General features: G+C 35.2%; 2 protein-coding genes across 4 annotated transcripts in view; one reads left to right on the top strand and one right to left on the bottom strand.

Annotated features, from left to right (window-relative positions):
- Window positions 1–10,542, top strand: part of LOC115959432 (histone-lysine N-methyltransferase ASHH2) — a 36,267-nt gene extending 25,725 nt beyond the window's left edge. The window contains exons 13-19 of one of the 3 annotated variants that reach the window (XM_031077817.1): window positions 5,184–5,263; window positions 5,410–5,492; window positions 5,609–5,688; window positions 7,077–7,156; window positions 8,634–8,679; window positions 8,876–9,977; window positions 10,205–10,533. In XM_031077817.1, the coding sequence (XP_030933677.1) occupies window positions 5,184–5,263; window positions 5,410–5,492; window positions 5,609–5,688; window positions 7,077–7,156; window positions 8,634–8,679; window positions 8,876–9,977; window positions 10,205–10,221 (1,488 nt within the window). In that variant the 3' untranslated portion in view covers window positions 10,222–10,533. Of the gene's footprint in view, window positions 1–5,183; window positions 5,264–5,409; window positions 5,493–5,608; window positions 5,689–7,076; window positions 7,157–8,633; window positions 8,680–8,875 lie in introns of all 3 variants that reach the window. The other 2 variants (XM_031077816.1, XM_031077818.1) reach the window with 2 other exon arrangements.
- A 2,828-nt stretch (window positions 10,543–13,370) lies between these two features.
- LOC115959135 (glutathione S-transferase TCHQD) lies at window positions 13,371–17,667 on the bottom strand. Its single transcript, XM_031077439.1, has 3 exons — window positions 17,483–17,667; window positions 15,251–15,572; window positions 13,371–14,219 (listed from the first exon to the last, which is right to left on the bottom strand). The coding sequence occupies exons 2-3, from the start codon at window positions 15,457–15,459 to the stop codon at window positions 13,625–13,627; spliced, it is 804 nt and encodes a 267-aa protein (XP_030933299.1). The 5' UTR covers window positions 15,460–15,572; window positions 17,483–17,667; the 3' UTR covers window positions 13,371–13,624.
- Between the last annotated feature and the right edge of the window lie 1,310 nt (window positions 17,668–18,977).

Raw genomic sequence — 18,977 nt, 5'->3', positions numbered from 1 at the left:
TCTTTCCCTCCAAATAATCCACACCACACAATGTGGTACCAAATTCTAGACATATGAAGAATGCTTCCCCAACCAATTCCTCCAACCGGCTAGCAAGTCAATAACCCTTTTAGGTAGAACTCAAGAAACGCCAAAAGATCTAAGGGCAAAGCTCCATAACCAAAAAACCTCACCATAGTGTAGAAACAAATGATCCAGACTCTCCCCATTACATTTACACAGCAACACCAATCCATAATAGTGGAGCCCCTTTTCCTCAAATGGTTCGTTGTGAGAATCCTCCCCCATGCAGCTGACCAAACAAAAAACGACACATGACGTGGAGCCTTCACACCCCAAATACTTTTATGAGGAAAAGCAATAAAGCTTGATCCCCTCAATGCACCATAAAAGGATTTTACAGCAAAAACCCTTTTCGACCCCAAACACCACCTCATCTTATCTCCACCCTCAAAAGGAGGACCCAGCGACTCCAATGTATGAGTAAAGGCCCCCACCAACTCCATCTCCCATTCATTAAAACCACGTTGGATTCCATCCTTCCTCCAAAGTGTGACTCACCATCATATCTACCACAGATGCCTCCCTATAAGTTGCAAGTTCAAATAGTTCCGGGAAAGTTCCCTTCAACGATAGATCTCCACACCAATGATCATGTCAAAATCAAATTCTACTCCCCAAACCAATCTCAAAGGAAAGAAACTTACTAAAAATCTCCCAACCTTTCTGAATGCCCTACGCGACTTTGAAGACCCCCCCCCCCCCCCCCCCAAATTCCTCCCCAAATTTCAATGCGATCACATGCCTCCATTATCTTGTCTCCTCAACCCCATAATGCCATAACCAATTACCAAAAAGAGCTTTATTAAAGGTAGTAATTTTCCTAATCCCCAAGCCACCATCAACAAAAGGACGACACACCTTATCCCACCCTACTAAATGAAGTTTATGCTCATCAGCCAAACCACCCTAGAGAAAATCCCTCTGCACCTTCTCAATCCTATTAGCCACCCTAGTAGGAATAGTGAATAGAGATAAGAAATAAGTGGGAATATTTGAAAGCGTACTCTTTTAAGCAAAGTCAAGCGACCCTCCTTAGAAAGATATGTTTTTTTCCGCCTAGCCAAGTGTTTTTCCAACTTCTCCAAAATCAGATTCCATATAGAGGACGACTTGTAGGAGGCTCCCAAAGGCAATACCGAGATATGTCATAGGCAGAACCCCAATCTTGCAGCCAAAAACTTCTACTAACTCGTGTAAATTATTCACCTCACCAACCGGAACCATCTCACTTTTACTAACATTAATCTTTAGCCCTTTAACTGTTGCGAAACAAGTTAGTAACATCCTAATATGAAGAAAAACTATTCAACACTAGGGTCACAGAACAAAATGGTATCATCTGCAAATAACAAGTGAGATACGCATAACTCATCACCTCCCACACCACGCACCTTAAAACCCCTAATAATACCAGCCTCCTCCATATGTCTAAGCAACCTAGAAAATACTTCCATCACTAGAAGAAATAGCATAGGACTTAAAGGATCACCTTGCCTTAAACCTCTCAAATTAACAAAGAAACCAGTTGGAGAGCCATTAACTAGAACTGAAAACTGGACAGTAGAGATACAAGTATGGATCCATTGTTGCCATATGACTCCAAAACCCATCCTTTCCACCAAGTAAAGCAAGGCCTCCCAATTTACATGATCGTAGGCTTTTTCTATATCCAATTTACAGATTACCCTAGTTATCTTACTACGAATACGACCATCAACACACTCATTTGCAACCAAAATTGAATCCAAAATCTGACGACCCCCCACAAATGTATTTTGAGATTCAGAAATGAGGCCATCTAGCACCCCTCTCAGTCGGTATGCCAAGACCTTAGCCAAGATTTTATAGACACTACTCGGTAGACTTATTGGTCTAAAATCTCTAATGTTGGAGGTTTTATGTTTCTTAGGAATAAGAGCAATAAACAAAGCATTCAAGGACTTCTCAAATTTACCATAATCATAAAATTCATCAAAGAATGCTAAAATATCACTCTCCAAAACCCTCCAATAATGATGGAAAAAGGCCATCGTAAATCCATTAGGTCTTGGGGCTTTGTCCCCCCTCCATATCACGCACAACCTGTAAAATTTCTTCCTTCTTGAATCTCCGTTCAAGCAGACCATTCTCCACTTCCCCAATAGTATCAAAATTCAAATCATCCACCACTGGTTGCCATGTTTCTGTCTCCTTATATAACTTTTGATAAAAGCCCACTACTTGAGCGACCACCTCAGCCTTATCTTCATATACCACACCATCCACCTCTAAATCACCCAAATAATTATTTTTCCTATGGGAATTAGCCATCTGATGAGAAAACTTTGAGTTATTATCTCCCTCCCCATAAAACTCTAGACTTCTATCTCAACGATATTTCCTCCAATGAAGCCATCCGCTTCACCTCTAAAATCACTCTATCCCTCTCATGAAAGTCATGAAACACTTGTTTGATGACATCTTTGATTATGCTCTAATAAGACTAAAAACATGACCTTGCGTGGTCATTTGGGCCTGGAACTTTATCTCCATACATGTTTCTCACCTTGTTGAACACCTCGTCTTGTTCTTTAAAAGGTCTTTCCATCCAATTGGCTTCATCTTCATTTATGGCTGAAAACTGAAATCCATCCAATATAGTTTGTTGAACGCCATCTTGATCAGCTGTCACTTCCCCATCTATAGACATGTTGCCTACGGTATTGTTTCTTCAATGTGTTTTGGCTAGACGATGAAAGAACTAAGTGTTCGTTTGGGAATAGCTTATCTAGCTTTTTACTGAAAACTTTTTTGTTGAAAGTGTGTTAAAGTATAATTGTACCTTGAAAAAATTTGAAAAAGTGAGAAAAGGCGGGAAAAAGTGAGGTTTTAAAAGTTAAAGCTTACAGCTGATGCCAAACTCACCCTAAGTATCCAAAAGGCTCTTGATTTTTGTCTCCAACTAATCTCCTTCAAAAGAGTGAGCCTCTTATTTTTTCAACTGACAAAGGTCTACTTTCCTCAATTGCATCCAGCTTGTGAATCTCTTTTAATAACTGATTTTTCATCTAGCCCACCTTACCCAGCTTCTTGTTCCATTTCTTCAAGTCCATTTTCAAAGCTTTTAGCTCTTTAGTTTCTTAGCCAATACATGCTCAGGGAGCCTTGGAAATATTATGAATCCCACTTCTTAACCTTCTCCATGAAATTTTAGCTCTTAACCGCAAGTTTTTGAATCTTAATGGGCTTCTTCCACTTTAAAGGCAAATGATCTGAAAGCAAAAGAGGAAGCCTCTGCTGGACCATATTTGGAAATAATCCTCTAAAACTGGCAATGATAAGAATGTCAATAGAATTGTTTTCTATTCACTTCAATATAAATTTTCAAACTTGTATGTTAAAAGAATTTCAATTCTAGAGAATTATTGGTTCGCTTAATTATTACTTCCAAGTAAAACTACCCCCTCCATATGAATATTTAGTAATAAATGACATTGAAGTCCCAACCTACGCACCAAGGCACCTCCCACCAGCACCTGACAATTAATCCCACAACTTCTTCCTGTCACTATCACAATTTGGCACATAAACTCCAAAAAAGGCCCATTCAAACTGGTTGGGGTGAAATTTTTGAATTTGTATGACGTGCAAGGTTCCACATCTTCAATTTTCCATAATCTGCTTTCCTCCAGACGCCCCTGCTGAGCCTAGCAAATATACATGTTTATAGCACTGCATGCTCCTTAACAAAGCTCTTGTAATGAGTTCCTATGTAATTTCCTTCAAACAAATGATGTCTGCCTTCCATAGCTTGAATAAGTCTTGAGTCTCAACTTATTTCCCTTATCGTCTAAACCCCTCATGTTTCAAGATAAAATTTTCTGATTCAAGTAATCAAGTACAATGCCTTATCACCTCTGTTGCTACTCCTTTTTGAACCTACTGGCCCATAATTGACTGAGCGTTACAGATTCTTCAACTCTCTATGACCCTTAAGACACTGGCTTGGGACTCCTTTTGAAGGAAATTACCCTCAATAGCCAGTAATTAGCAAGTAACATCATCTTCAAAACCCTCATAGGATGCACACAGGAATTTTCCTAAACCCTTGAGCTTCTTCATGACTCAATTTTGATGGTCTGTGCTGAGAATATTTAAAATTCTGGTCTCCCATCTCTAGTGGCACCACCCACTCTTGATCTGAAGGACTTGTTGTTACTACCAGTTCCACGAACATAGGACTAGAAGCTTCTTCCTCCGAAGATAGCAACTTGTCTACATCTCCCAATGAATTAGTTTTTTTTTTTTTTTGTTATCCTCACAAAAGTATCATTATCTCCTCACTAAGTATCGTACCAGTTGAAATAATCTGGATGGTGGCTATAAATTTGATCATGAAGATGCTTTAAATTCTTGCTCCCCTAATTGCATTAGCCGACTATTGATCTTGTGGGTGTGAAGATATTGAAGTTTGATAGCCCTCCATGATTGTCCAAAATGAACGCCAGCCATTGAAGTCACCAACTTCCTTACATCTCTTAATCCAATAGCAACTTGTGTTAGATTGCCCTAAGCTTTATTTAAGTCGCCTGAAGGTAGTAACTGTTGCCGATTAGAGACATGGAGTGGTTCTCAGACTTTCCTTGAACGACAAAACTTAAATCCTCAATCTATCCCTTTGAAACCCTCTAATCCAAAATGCTTCTTCCAACCCCCCCCCCCCCCCCCCCCCCAGTCTTTGGAGTTTCACATTCTGCCTCAGTCCATTTACTACTTATATTTGGAGAATTGGTTTCAGATGGATAATATTCTAATAGTGCCAGTGGGTAGGGACAACTCACTAGGACACCTCATCATTGAAATATTCTAGACTTTTTTAGAAGTTTCCACCCATACAGCACAATAGTACAACCCAGTACAATATTATTTCTCGGACTCTAACGCCCCTTTGATGTCTTTTGTAGACTTTATTGATTTCCTAGTGACATGTATTCTTTGATCTGTTTGCATCTATTTATGTGGCATTCTCTTTTCCTTTTTCAATGAAATTTTATACTAAAATATATTTTGCAACTTGTACCCCTTTTCTGCATGTCTAGCTTTTGTTACTCCATTTTTTAAGCCACATTCTTTTCTCACAGGATGCCCCGAAAGGCTACTTGAAGCTTCTGCTTCTCACTGCAGCATCAGGTGATAGTGGCAATGGTGAAGCAATTCAGAGGTATCTCATAGATAGTTCTTTTCATTTAGTTGTCTTATGTTGTAATTAAGGTCATTTACTAATGGTTTATTGGGTTTTTGTCTTGTATGTGTAGTGTTTATTTGAAAATTTTATATTCAAGTGCTTTTCTGTCATATTTTTCACAGCAATCGAGATCTTTCAATGATCCTTGATGCACTTCTGAAAACAAAATCACGAGCTGTATTGATTGATATAATTAACAAAAATGGTAGGTGTTCTTAGCTTTGTTGCATGCTTTACAATTTGTTCCCAAATTTGTTGAAATTAAAATTATGTAGTTATACCTGTATTTCTTCAAACCATTTCTGTTGCTTTGACTTTCAGGTTTGCGGATGCTGCACAACATAATGAAGCAGTACAGAAGGGACTTCAAAAAGATTCCTATCCTCCGGAAGCTTCTTAAGGTGCTATTCTTGAAATAAACAACTTTTACACACTTCCTTTCAATAAAAAAAGAAAAAAAAAAAGAAGAGCACTACACTTAGATTCATTGGATTTGTTGGTAAAATATCAGTATTAAACCCAAAACTCCCAGTAGATGACCAGCAACCCAAGGAGTGGAAAGCATCAGTTACATCTTTCATATAATCTCCTCTATATATGGATAGACTAGTTATCTATTTATTTTATCAATAACTTTTTTGTTAATTTAAGAAAAAGCTGTTTTGGAACCCTGCATAGCTCAATTGATTTAGGTCCTCTTATGGATTGCAGAATGAGAGTAACACATGATCTTTTGCATGACAAATTGGTTGTCAAATACTTCTGTTTAGATAAGCTGATAGTGAAAAGTAAAGGTTAGGCCAGACTATACTGCCAAAAGAAGTTCAAATCAGTCCTATTCTGAAAATTTGATATATATATCCAATATTTACAAACAAGTGTCCCCTTTGAAAGATACACAAGTTTTAAGGAAATGCACTTATTGTGGGGTAATTACCCTTCTATTATCAGTTCTCAAGTGGTAGGAAAGAAGAGAGAAAGACACCAAGATATTGGAAAGAATGATGATAAAGTTGTGTTTTTTATTGATCAAACTCAATGAAGGATGCTGGGATTAGATATGTCATATCATATCTAATCTGCTGCTGTATTACCAAAAGAAAATTATAAATATGTCATATCATTTGTCATTAGATGCTGACAACCATCTTTTCTAATTATTAGGGAATCTATTCAAGACAGTCATTGCATTAAATTAACAACATTCCTTTTATAGTACAAATTGTGTATAATAGTGAGTATAATGCTGGCTAGCGACCCCAAAACATAGAAAAGATGAAACTTGACAAATAAATTATCTTAATATGGTTGGCCTATCTCTCTTTCTTATCCCCTATACTGTTTGCAATCAGGTTGGACTTTGATCTGCAGGTTTCAAGTCTATTTTTATTTTTCTTTAAATTGTGAGGATAATCAAGTTGAAACAATTTTTCAAATAGTTGAGCTTGAAAATTAATTCTTTGGCCAGTTGAAAGGTGACAATATTTTGCCTATAGCGAATTGGTGGCTGGGACCTTTCTGTGTGTGTATGCGTGCATGATTTATTTATTATTCTCTTTTTTTGTAAGACCGTGGTTAGGTTTCAATAGAAATTAATAAATAGGAAACTGTTGTCCGGCATATGAAAGGGGAACAGAATTTTTGCACTCTTTTTCTCCGTGTGAAGGGGTGTGTATCTGAGCACATTATTATGGAAGACCATGGCTGGGCTTAAGTAAAAATTAATAAATAGAAAATTGTCTTCAGTAATATCAAAGGGGAACAGTGTACTCACTTTCTTTTTCTGCAGGTCTTAGAGTATTTGGCAATGAGGGAGATACTAACACCAGAACATATTAATGGAGGTCCTCCTTGTCCTGGAATGGAGAGGTTAGAAGATATTATCTAATTTGGCCTTACTGTTCCTAGATTATTATGCCTGTTGGATTAATACCTTGTCATATGTTTGTTGTTGGGTTAAACTAGTTCGTGAGCTCTTTTAATTTAATTATATAATTTTTTCTTCCAATATATACATAATAGAATGCTAAGCAATTATCACAAAGAGTGTAAAAATATATATTTCTTTTAAAAAAGGATTTTATGAAATTTGACCAAATTATGATGTCACTCACCACATTATCTTAAGGAACATTGAACGGATGAATGGGTATAATTATTCCATTACAGCATTCTTCATTCCTTGTAAATTTGTAATACTTGTACCTATCAGAATGTAATCACCATTACAGTGAACCAAGCACACCCTTAATTTGAAACTACCCTTAAAATATAAGGTATAAAATGTTATTTTCTTTATTTATTTATTTATAATTCCTTTTGGGAGGAGGATTTTTATGCAGGATTTTTTAAAAACTGAAATATAAATTGTAAAGTATGGAAAAAGTATGGGTAAGAGGATATTACTTTTGTGATCCTCCAAGGAATTAGCCTGAATTTGAAGCAAGTTTTCTCAAAGAAAAATGCATTTGAGAAATATTTTGAACTTTAGTCATCTATATAGGCTTTTCACAATGATAATGATCTAAAAAATACTGGGAGCCCACTGGACATATTTATACATGAAAGGACAAGAGACTTTTGGAAAGGCTATAAGTTCAAAAACAAATTTCTTCAAAGAGAGTTACAACTCTGAAACAGTTTAGACCAGACTATTGAGGTTGGCCCTTTGCTGTCCCCAATTGTATGTTGATGGATTTTGTGCTAGATTATTCTTGGTTGTAAAGAAATAAGTTTGAAAAGTACAGAACTTTTGACATAATAGTATACTTCACACGTTTATGCTAAATGTACCCCAAATCCTGCCCCCACCAACCACAAGACTAAAGCCTTGGTCCCAAAAGGTATGTTTTAGTGATTGCAAGATATAAATATTTTCCTGTAAGGTATGGGGTAGTGTCAAAGTCCTCTTTAGAAACGATATTGTTATTTCCTGTTTAGCTTCATATGGAATCATTGTTTGAATCACTATGATGCTGATATGAATCAGTGTAATTAGAATGGGGTTTGCTTTTACTTGAAATTGTCTTTTTCTAAGTTTGCCCCTTAAATCTTGAGGTTAAGGAAAAGATTAAAACATTTCATGTTTACCATGTAGAGGGCATTTGGTTCACCATTTTTAAAATGTTTTTTCAAAATGGGTAAAAACTTGAGAAGGACATTGTTATTACCTCTGTTACCTTTTATCTCTTGGTCCCGAGGCAGCAAATTCTTGTGGTTGGCTATAAATTTGCGATGCAAACTCAAACCAATGAATTTTTATTTTTATTTTTAAACTAGTCAAGTCAATGAAATTTATTATCTTAGGCATGTAGCTCTTTTGTCCCTGAGACATGTTTCTGTGCAGCTTTAGGGCATCAATACTGTCATTTACGGAGCATGATGACAAACAGGTATTTGGCAAACTCATACATAGCCTTTTGAATTCCATTTAATATTGAGTGGTTAGGTTGCTTAGAAATTCATTAGCTTATTTTTGACGTTTGTCATTTTATTATTTGAACTTTTTTGGGGGGTTGATGCATCAATGTCTAATTGTCTGCTCTTGGGTCAGATTTGAGTATTAATTGGTGTGATGTGCACATACAGGTTCATCAAATTGCACGGAACTTCCGAGATAAGTGGATTCCTAGACCTGTCAGAAAACTTGGCTACTTGGACAGGGATGATGGTAGGATGGAGAGTCGCAGGGGTTCAAACTGCAATAGGTCTTCAGCACAACCTGGGTATTGGCATGATCAGCATGTAAGACCTACAGAAGCAATTGATTGTGTGAAGCAAGCAATGGTTGCAACAACCTCAGGTGATACTGGTCTCCAGGAGGGCTGTTTTTCTCCTTGTGTTGGTAGTTGCCCTGCTAAGGAGACAAAGCCTCGTAAACGTAAAAGCAGATGGGATCAGCCAGCAGAGACAAACCCAGATTCAAGATCTTCTGAGCGGAAGGAACAGAAGATTGAGTCTACATTGCTACAGCAATGTGAATCCAGGCCATCACAAGGGGGTGTTGAAGTGGCAGTGGATCATATAGACAGTGTAAGCAGAAAGAACAGGAATTGCCCTGGTTGTGTTCAAAATCAGTGTCAGCATGATGAAGCTACTGGAGCTGACAATGAAAGGCAGAACATCCCTGAGGATGTCCCACCTGGGTTTTCATCTCCCCGAGCTCTGGGTACATTGAATGCTTCTTCAACTGTTATTGATCTCCATCAACAAAATGCTTGCCATACCAGGTGTCCTGATGATGCAATTATTGGGCAGCCACAGGAGAAATTCATTTCTCGCTTGCCTGTCTCTTATGGAATTCCGTTGTCAATTGTACAGCACTATGGCACACCCCAGGAAGAAAGTGCAGAGTGTTGGGTTATTGCTCCTGGCATGCCTTTCTATCCTTTTCCTCCATTGCCTCAATTTCCCCGGGATCAGAAAGACCATGCACCTTTGCATTCTCTTAATCCTTTGACAATTAATCAACCTGCAGAAGAAGAACGTAGGGACAGCAACTGCCCTGCCTCTTATGCAGATGATACCACTCCATGTGCAAATAGCCAACAGACATTTAAGCGAGCGAGGGATTCCTCATATGACTTGGGAAGGAGGTATTTCAGGCAGCAGAAGTGGAATAATACAAAATTAGGGCCCCCATGGATTCGGAAGAGGAATGGTTGGGAACACATGGGAGACAACTCAAGAGGTGAGACATGCAGCATAGGAATAGAGAATGTAGAAAATGAGCCGAAAAATTCATATTTATCAGAGGATGTAGGCTGTAGAGTGGAAAAAGCTGGAAATTTTTTTTATCAGCATTCCCAGCACCAAGACCATCACTGATTTATAGGACAAACTCTGAAGAGCTACTGGATTTCTTCTACATTCTTTGTTTCCCAGATTATAACTAATGAAAATTTCATTCAATTTCAGATTTCCAGTTGTCTTAGTCAAGTTCTTATACCATACTCAGGGGAAAGAGTTACTCCTAATTTGGCAATGTGCTCTCAAGAAATATTGAGCCATCAGTCGCCTCAAAGAGGTAGTCATTCTTGTCTATGTATCATTCTCATAGAAATTAAAAGGCTTATGAATGTGTTAAAAGATCTGTGGAATAAGGGACATATAATCGATTCTTTGGTGCCATCAATCAAGTTATGCTTTTTCTTCATTTTTTCCCCATTGTGATGTACATGATTGAAGGTGGAATTGTTTTAATTATTCTTCCATTTTATTATCTTGGAAGACATTGTTCCCCAACATTCCCACCACTCAATATCTTGTTTCTAACAGATTTATTTATGCTATTCTTTTTTGATAATGTGAAACCTCACCAATATAAAGCCCTTTGGACTCTCCCTTGAGGTGTAAACCATGGATATGCGAATACATGCCCCATCCGTTAGAACTGTGTATCAGGTAATAATAGTATCAATTCTCTTACTTTTGGAAGGAGAGTGATGCAGATCTCCTTTTCCAAGAGTTTGTTGTCTAATGAGACAGCTAGCAAGTTAATTTATGACACAAGCACCTCATGCAAAACAATACTTCAGCAGTTATGAACTAGGATTTTCTTACCTCTACAAAATCATAGAAAATTACAGATGGGATATTAAGTAAAGCAGAAACTAAAAATGCGCAATGATGATCATTTGGGAATGACGGGATAGTGCAAGATGTAATCTTAATTTTACATTATGCTAGAATACTCTTTGATACACTGCGGTACTTGTCCATCTAAATGAGATTAAAGTCACAATATGGTTGCTACCATTTCATGTTTTTTAGTATTGGGTAAATTCTAAGCATATTTTATATGTGAGCGTGAATGTTTATGCGTATGCATGTATGAACATCCAAAGTCATTAGATTCCAATGTCGATGGCCAAAATGTACATCCGAAGTAGCATCATGAAGTTTGTGTTGGTATTTGGATTGGTGAGGATTAAAAATTATTATTTTATGAGTCTATGTGAGGGCTTATTATTTTGTGTAATATGTTGCAAGCTATGTCCTCTCACATGAGGTGAATCCCAAAGTCTAGGACCAATTTCCATGAGAGATATTGCATACAACAGTTACACATAATACCACCTCTTTTGTGATATTAATGTAACATGTTATGATTAACATAAAAAATTGATTAAAGTGATAATTTTCTTGAACTATTGATATAACATGTTATGATTGATATATAAAAAAATGATTTAAGTGATAAGAGTATGACCAATCACTCAATATTGTTACCCAAATGAGACTCAATTACTTAAACATGAATATCCCAATTATTTATTTTAAAAATATAGTGATACTGTGACAGCCATTAGAGTTCACTTTGAATTTGAGCAGTGAACGAAGGGAAGTTAAAGTGCCCTCAATCAATTACATCTTTTGTAATTGCCTAACCTGAGAATATTTTACATCAAATCAAAACAAATGGAGCGTTAGATACATAATCTACAAACTGTTTGCTATTATTTTTTTCAACATATAATTTCACTAGTACATACGATTTGTGTTATATTTTTTTCAATTTAATTCATATTAGGGATTGGAGAGATTTATATATATAATTTTTGAAGATCTACCTTTCAGTATGGGTTAGCAACACTGTTTATTTCCGCACTTATGCTTCGTATAATGTTTACAGAGTCCTAAATGCTCATAAACTCTGCATCACACATATTTTGCTACATGTTGACCGATTTGATTGAATGACTTTAGTGAGAGATGAGTCAAATGACCATGCTAATCAATATAAGGTGAAAATCATATACCCAATCAATTTATATATATATATATATATATATATATATATATAAGCAGAGATCTCGTGTGCGAGAGCATAAGGTTTTGTCAAGTGGCGCATTGTATGACATTTTTTTTTTTTTTTTTTTTTTTTTCATTTGGACTTTCATCTCATCTAAATTTAGCATTTATATCAAACTATTAAGTAATGACATATGCATTTATTTCGATGCATTAATAAAATTAAAAGAATTTGTATATATTTATAATTTGAAATGCTTTGGATAGATACGGATGGATCTAAAAAGTAATGGGAAAGATAGGAGTTAAGAAAACTTTTCAATTTTATGCATAAAACTAACTTCAATGCAAAATTGCAAGAGTCAAATTCAATGAATATTGAGTAATATGATTATTTGTCTAATATAAATCCCCATTTTCTTTGGACTTAAAAATCAAACTTCCATAATTTCTCTCACAATATCTTTAGTTCGCTTTCTGAGAGGTATGTTAACTTCCAAAATATTATGTTCATATTTAATATTTTGTTTAGATTTTATGTATTCGTTTTTACTAATGTAGTATTGTAATGTGGTTGGGATGGTTTTTTCATATTATGTGCTAATTTAGATTTTAGGTTTTTTGTATGATGCATATACTTGGTAAGGATTTGTAATATATTTGGTATTTTGGTTGCTTTTAGCTCAATTAAAATTTGGAGGTTAAATTGTGATATTATTGCACCATTATGGCATTATTGTTTTAGTGTTTCTATTGTTGTATCATGAAATTCTAGCAATTTTTATAGCTAACTAATTAAGATATTATTCTTTCAATTTTCACTCTATTATAATTAAGGTCTTAGAAAATCAAAATTTTCTTCAATTAAAATATTAATGGGCCTTAATTTTATCTCATATCAATTCTAAAACTAAAGAAAAGCTACTTTCAATGACATAAAAATTATAAGTGTTGATATAATGGAGATAGAGACTTTAGTGACGTAAGAAATGTAGAAATTAATACTATAAAATCTATATATAAAACATAAATCACACAATAAAGACACCTAAGAACCACCTAGTTTGTGAGCGTAATATGGTGACATTTGTTGGTTGCATGAATTTTAGAGGAATTTTTCCCAATTTATTTAGTTTGAATTTTGTTTTACTAGAAAACTTCATATATTAATTATGACAAACAATAATAGTATTCATGAAATTAATGGATCATAAATAATTTTTTACTAAATTTATCAAAATACACCGCGCATCACGTGGGATATCCACTAGTATTAATAATAGTATTCTTTTTATTCTTTAACAGTCCAAGTTTAGCCATCAAAACTGCATTAGCAAGACCCAAAACTCAAAAATGCATCTCTTATTGCTTTTCTAACCAAATAATCCAAATAAAAGTTTATCCTTCAGCCAACCAGTTCCTCCCACCCCCTTTTTTTTCTTCTTTTCTGGTGACCCCCAAAATAAGAAGAAACCAAAAACAAGAATTGCTTATTTTCCCCCATTAAATGAACAACCTCGTATACAGCATTAAAATCAGATTTTTCTCTCAATATTCGGTCAACCCTGAGCTATATATATTTCATCAATATCTTCTTAGCATACTTCTAATACGAACGAAGCACCAAGTTTTTACCAGTGTTTTGTACTTTCTCCAGCCATCAAAGTACCTCCCAATCACCTTCTTGTAACTAGGCCTCTGCTGCACCAAAACCCAGTACTCAGCAATGTTTGGCCTGCTATTTATGTACTCATCTTTCAAATCCAAGAGCACTAAGCGAGCCAGCACTGGGATGAGCATTACATCTGCCATGCTAAAATCTTCCCCTGCTAAATATTGTGATTCATTCAGCTGTGTTTCAACTTCATCAAGAAGTCTAATTAAATGCTCCCTGTTCCCTTGCAAAACATTCTTGTTCTTCAACTTGTCCTCTGTCTCATGTGCTTCTCTTAGCTTATTATGGTAAGCTCCTGCTAGATCAGGACATTCAGCCATCCGAGCAATCAGCACCCGCCTTATGAATTTGGAAACATAGAAGCGGTACTTATCTGGGATGTGGGAAAGTGTGAAGAACTTAGGGTTCCACTCTTGTATCTTCTGCATCCATGCAACCACTTCTCTACCACTAAAGGAGATATTGTCACCACCTGACGAGACAGCTGCAATTCTTTCTAAATACCTGAAAATTTTTATTTCACATTATTATCTTTCCTATAGTCTTCAGTAAAGATATAATTGAAGACAATTTCAAATATGGATGCCTTCCACACTCCCAAAATAAGACAAGTGGGAGACAAGGGAGAGAAGGAGAAAGGAAGAAATTTGAAAGTAATAGCAAGCACGTTGATTACCTAAATGCAAAGATAAATCCTAACAAAAAAAAGTTGGTCAACATTTTCCCAACAAAGCATTTTACTCAAGATGATCAAATATGTCATTGTTTTGGGTGAAAAAAAGATTTCCCCACTAGAATTGATGTCAACATAGCTGGTAATGCGGCTGATCTGGGAACCCCACCATGATGGACAACTGACTATTGGATTATTCCGTTGTCAAGAGTTGAAGAAGAAGACATCTAACAAGGATATGGAGTTTTGGCAACTGCCATCCCCATGGGTTTTGAGAGTGAATGAAGCCAAGACAAAACCTCAGATAGAATAAAACAAGACACAATCTGCAGGTTCAGGTGGAGAGACAAGGAGAGCAGGAGAGTTTTGAGAGTATGAGTGAATTCTATGGCCTGACAGTATCTGGGTGAGACTTTATGGTATATATATTTTAGAGAGAGAAATGGATAAGGAATAAGACAATTTTGGATTGCCGAAAAGAGAGAGAGAGAGAGAGCAGGAAGAGATGATAAACAGCATTTGCATACAAACCCAATTGTTAAGTTCTAGAAAACTCCGTTCTAATGATTTTTAAGTTCGAGGCTCTGTTGGCACATTTTTATTCACAGCTTTGCTTAATTTAATTTTGTGGTGTGATAAAGCAAATATTACTTCATCATGCTACAGACTAACATGAGAGGATCCAAACCCATGACCATTCATCTAAATGTTTCTATTCTTTTGAACAACATTATAGATTCTTCTGTATAAGGAAATTTAAATGTTATGATGAGATTCAAATTTTGAAATGCTTCCAAACACATCCTGTATTTTCCAATGTATAAAGTGACCGCAAAATGGCGAGTGAAGAATAAAGACATACTGGATAATCTCTATTGTGTTGAAAATGATGTGAGCGCCATTCTTGAAAACAGGGAGTTTTCCACTCGGATTCATCCTGAAGAATGAGGAGTCCATGTTTTTGCCTGTTACAGGATTGACATGGTATGATGTGTAATCAATGCCTTTCTCTTCCAAAGCAAGTCTCACCTTTTGGCTATCGAGAGAGTATGGGTGATGATATAGCTGCATTATTTGATAAGCATGAGCTTGTAGGATGTTATAGGCAGAGTGAAAAGTTGAGCTCTTTCGTGTCAACTTCAGATATCAAACACAGGAATTCAAGACCAAGTTTATGCAAAGGTCTGCAAATGAATGGTAACAGGGAGGTCAGTTAGCGTCTTATTTTCTCCAAGAAAGTGGATAAAAGATTGGTTAATAGAGATACATGACCACACACACACACACACGCACACTCATGTGCATAGGTATGCGTTTAATCAATATTGTAATACAAAATGTAGTGATGAGTAAATTTCCATAGTAGCAACAGAGATGATGACCAAAAATGACCACCCCATTGGTTTTTAATTCTACATTTAATGCTTTAGTGAAGGCATCTAATCAGCGTCAAACCCTAAGAATTTCAACAACATATTGCTAAAATATTTCCAAGCAATATAAAGTTTACATTTAAGCAGACAACTGCTAAAGTTTCCATTAATTTAAGCAAAAGAACATTTGTGTAAGAAAGATTTGCACATTGTATCTTTCTTTTAAAGCAAAACCTAAGAAATTCTAGTGCTTAGAAATTCAACAACTTAGTGGAATTTCATTCTCAAGTAACATAAATCTTACAAATAAGTAGCCTACTGCGTTAATTTTCATTGTTTTAGACAAGTTAAGAGTGACTTTTAAATATAGTTCTGCTCACTGCATCTTTCATTTAAAGCAGACCTTTCAATAACATATTCTTTAAAAAAAATACATTGCTAAAAAAAGAGGAAAGAGGGGGGAGAAGAGAGGATCAGAAGTAGTGAACAATGTTAATAAATTCTGCTCTACCCACAAGATTAGATTTGAAGTGGAGAATATTGTGTGTGCGCATTGGCGCATATGTGAGAGAGAGAGAGAGAGAGAGAGAGTAATGAGAAAGGGATAAATAGAACAAGTAGGGCACATCATCTTCATCTAAATTGACAACTTTTTAATAATGTCCTCGGATATGCTTCTATTAAAGAACCAGACAGTGTGGAAGCATCAATGCTTAGCATATATTCATACTTCTTTAAACAAAATTTGAAGCTGAGAATCAGATATGATGATAAAACAAGTGGACAATAACATTTATTGGCATCCTCCTAGACTCCTAGTTGCCCTTGATCAAAGAAAGCATGTACAATGACAGAAGATTATGCGAGCTGCCTTTCTGTGCTTTAAGAGACTAGCAAAGTAGCCCTTCCCCGAAAGAGAAAAATTGACATTCTTGCCTCAAAGAAAAAATTAATTTCATGACTAATATCAATTATAGAAAAATTACCAATAAACAATGAAAAGGGCTTTGCTAATTATGCATTCAGTGCCATGATCAATCTCATTGACCACTACATTACCTACCTTAGACCTTTTTCTTCTATCTTTTTTGTGATATCAAAGAGGGACAGATTGGCTAATAAGAAAAAAAAAATAATGTAAAGATTATTGAGTATGAAGGTTTTCATTTATCAAGGTTTGCTTATAATTGCAAAGCTGCTTTGGAATCTTAAAACATACATAGTTAAGACCCTGTAAATTAATAATGAACAAGGATTGGAGGACAGATAACGAGTCTGCATTGATCAGGAACGATTAACCAGTAATTGCCCAATTGCAATAAGATTAAGAATCGTTCAAGTTCTGCTTTCTAAATTTCAATTCAATTTCAAGAAGCAAATTTCCACCAAAACAAAAACTCAAAATAATTACAGTTCAAACTTCTCCAACTTCGCAGTTAAGCTACACAAAAAAGAAGGAAACTTGATCAATAAAGAAAACACAATCACAACCCAATCCAGAAATTACAATTTAAAAACTCACAGGGAAGAATTTACAGTTTAAGGTCCTTAATAAAGCAACCAAGAAAACAGACCCAGAAATAAAAGGTTCACAACAAAACTAAAGTCAAAGCACAAAAAGGAAAGAAACCCAACAACTAAAACAAGCAAATTTACATAAACTAGCATGAAAGTCTATAACTTGAATTAGAGACATGAGTAAAAGAGAGGGAAAGACTTACAAGTAGACAAGAAGAAGACTTCAGAAACTTGTAGAAAGGGGGTGAGATCACTCTTAGCAGTTTTGGAATATTGCGTGGACTGGGCACATATAGAAAGAAAGAAAGAAACCTTTTTTGAGAGGACTCTATAATAGCTATAAACTAAAAAGGGTTATCGAAGAGAGAGAGAGAGAGAGAGAGAGAGAGAAAGAATAAGTGCACTGAGAATCTTAACACATATGTTATATATATATATATATATATATATATGAAGGGAAAATTAGGAGGCAAGAATAATCGTGATTGGACTACTCGATTGGTACGATGTAATAAGTACGCGCTCTGTCTTTTACACGCTCTGTCTTAGTGGACGTCTTTTTCAGTCTCTGCATCTGCATGCCCCCATCCCTAATTTTACGGTTACTTTGCTTGAAATTCAGTAACGAAACAGAAAGTTTCTAGACTGAGAATTATTATGGTAATTATTATTCATATTCTGTATATGGGTGTGAAACTGTCTTTATGAGACTTAAATTCATACCTTTACTTTCCTACATCCCATCAGAACTGACCCAACCTAATTTAGGGCCTAAGGCGAAAGATTTATATGGAGACTTTTATATATAAATATTAATTAAATAAAATTATTTAATATTAATCAAATTGAGGTTAGTTTGATGTATTAAATACATAATTTAATGAATAATACTAACTAAACTAAGGTTAATTTCATATAAAGAATTGAATATCATAATAGAAAAATTAGTTTAACAAAAAGAAAAAAAAATTAAAAGAAAAGTAATTTATATTGGATATATAACGATACATAGTTAATTACATTTATAATCTATGATATTAATTGATGTGTGGCTATGTAGTAAATTAGTTTACAAATATTAAAGTTTCAAACTATTAGGGGAGATTAATCGTCATTGATGATCTAATACATTTGCAAATTTTTTTTTTAAGCCTTGTTAGAAATAAAAAAAAGGAAAATGTTAAAGGTATTACAAAATATTCATAATATAATGTGACTATAATAGTGATTGATGAGCTTTAATAATGTAATTAATGAATATCTAAAATACTTTTTTGTGGTTGGTAACATGTCAGTTTGTAAATCTATAGTAAAATTTGTGATATCTCTAACATCACTAATAAAAAAAAAGTGCACAACAACTTGAAAAAATTCATATTTTTTGTAAAATTTTGGGCCTTTTACAATGGGATGGGGTGCTTTTTTTGTAAAGGGTAAATATTTTTTGTGGTGGGGGCCTTAGGCCTAGGCCTTGGGCCGACCCTGCACCCCACAAACACTTATAGTTGTGGAATGACCATTGCACCAAGAATGTGCGGTGATTACAGCATGGATATTAATGGCGTATAGAAAAGAGCAATGTTTATTACTTAAAATTTTAAGTCACGTTTCAGTGCAATTTTAGATGTATAAATGTGTGTGCAACAAATTATGTGTAATAAGTATTTTCTTCTTTTAAAAAAAAAGTCTTGTTAACGA

The sequence above is a fragment of the Quercus lobata genome, chromosome 9, assembly GCF_001633185.2.
Source record: "Quercus lobata isolate SW786 chromosome 9, ValleyOak3.0 Primary Assembly, whole genome shotgun sequence".
Classification (NCBI taxonomy): domain Eukaryota; kingdom Viridiplantae; phylum Streptophyta; class Magnoliopsida; order Fagales; family Fagaceae; genus Quercus; species Quercus lobata.
The sequence above is the reverse complement of the archived record's forward strand: the minus strand, read 5'-3'. Positions and strand labels throughout refer to the sequence as shown.

Excerpts from the sequence above, each read along its gene's own strand:
- LOC115959135 (XM_031077439.1), bottom strand. The coding sequence starts at position 15,459 with ATGCAGCTATATCATCACCCATACTCTCTCGATAGCCAAAAGGTGAGA. Across the intron at positions 14,220-15,250 it reads AACACAATAGAGATTATCCA|GTATTTAGAAAGAATTGCAG; the intron begins GTATGTCTTTAT and ends AAAAATTTTCAG.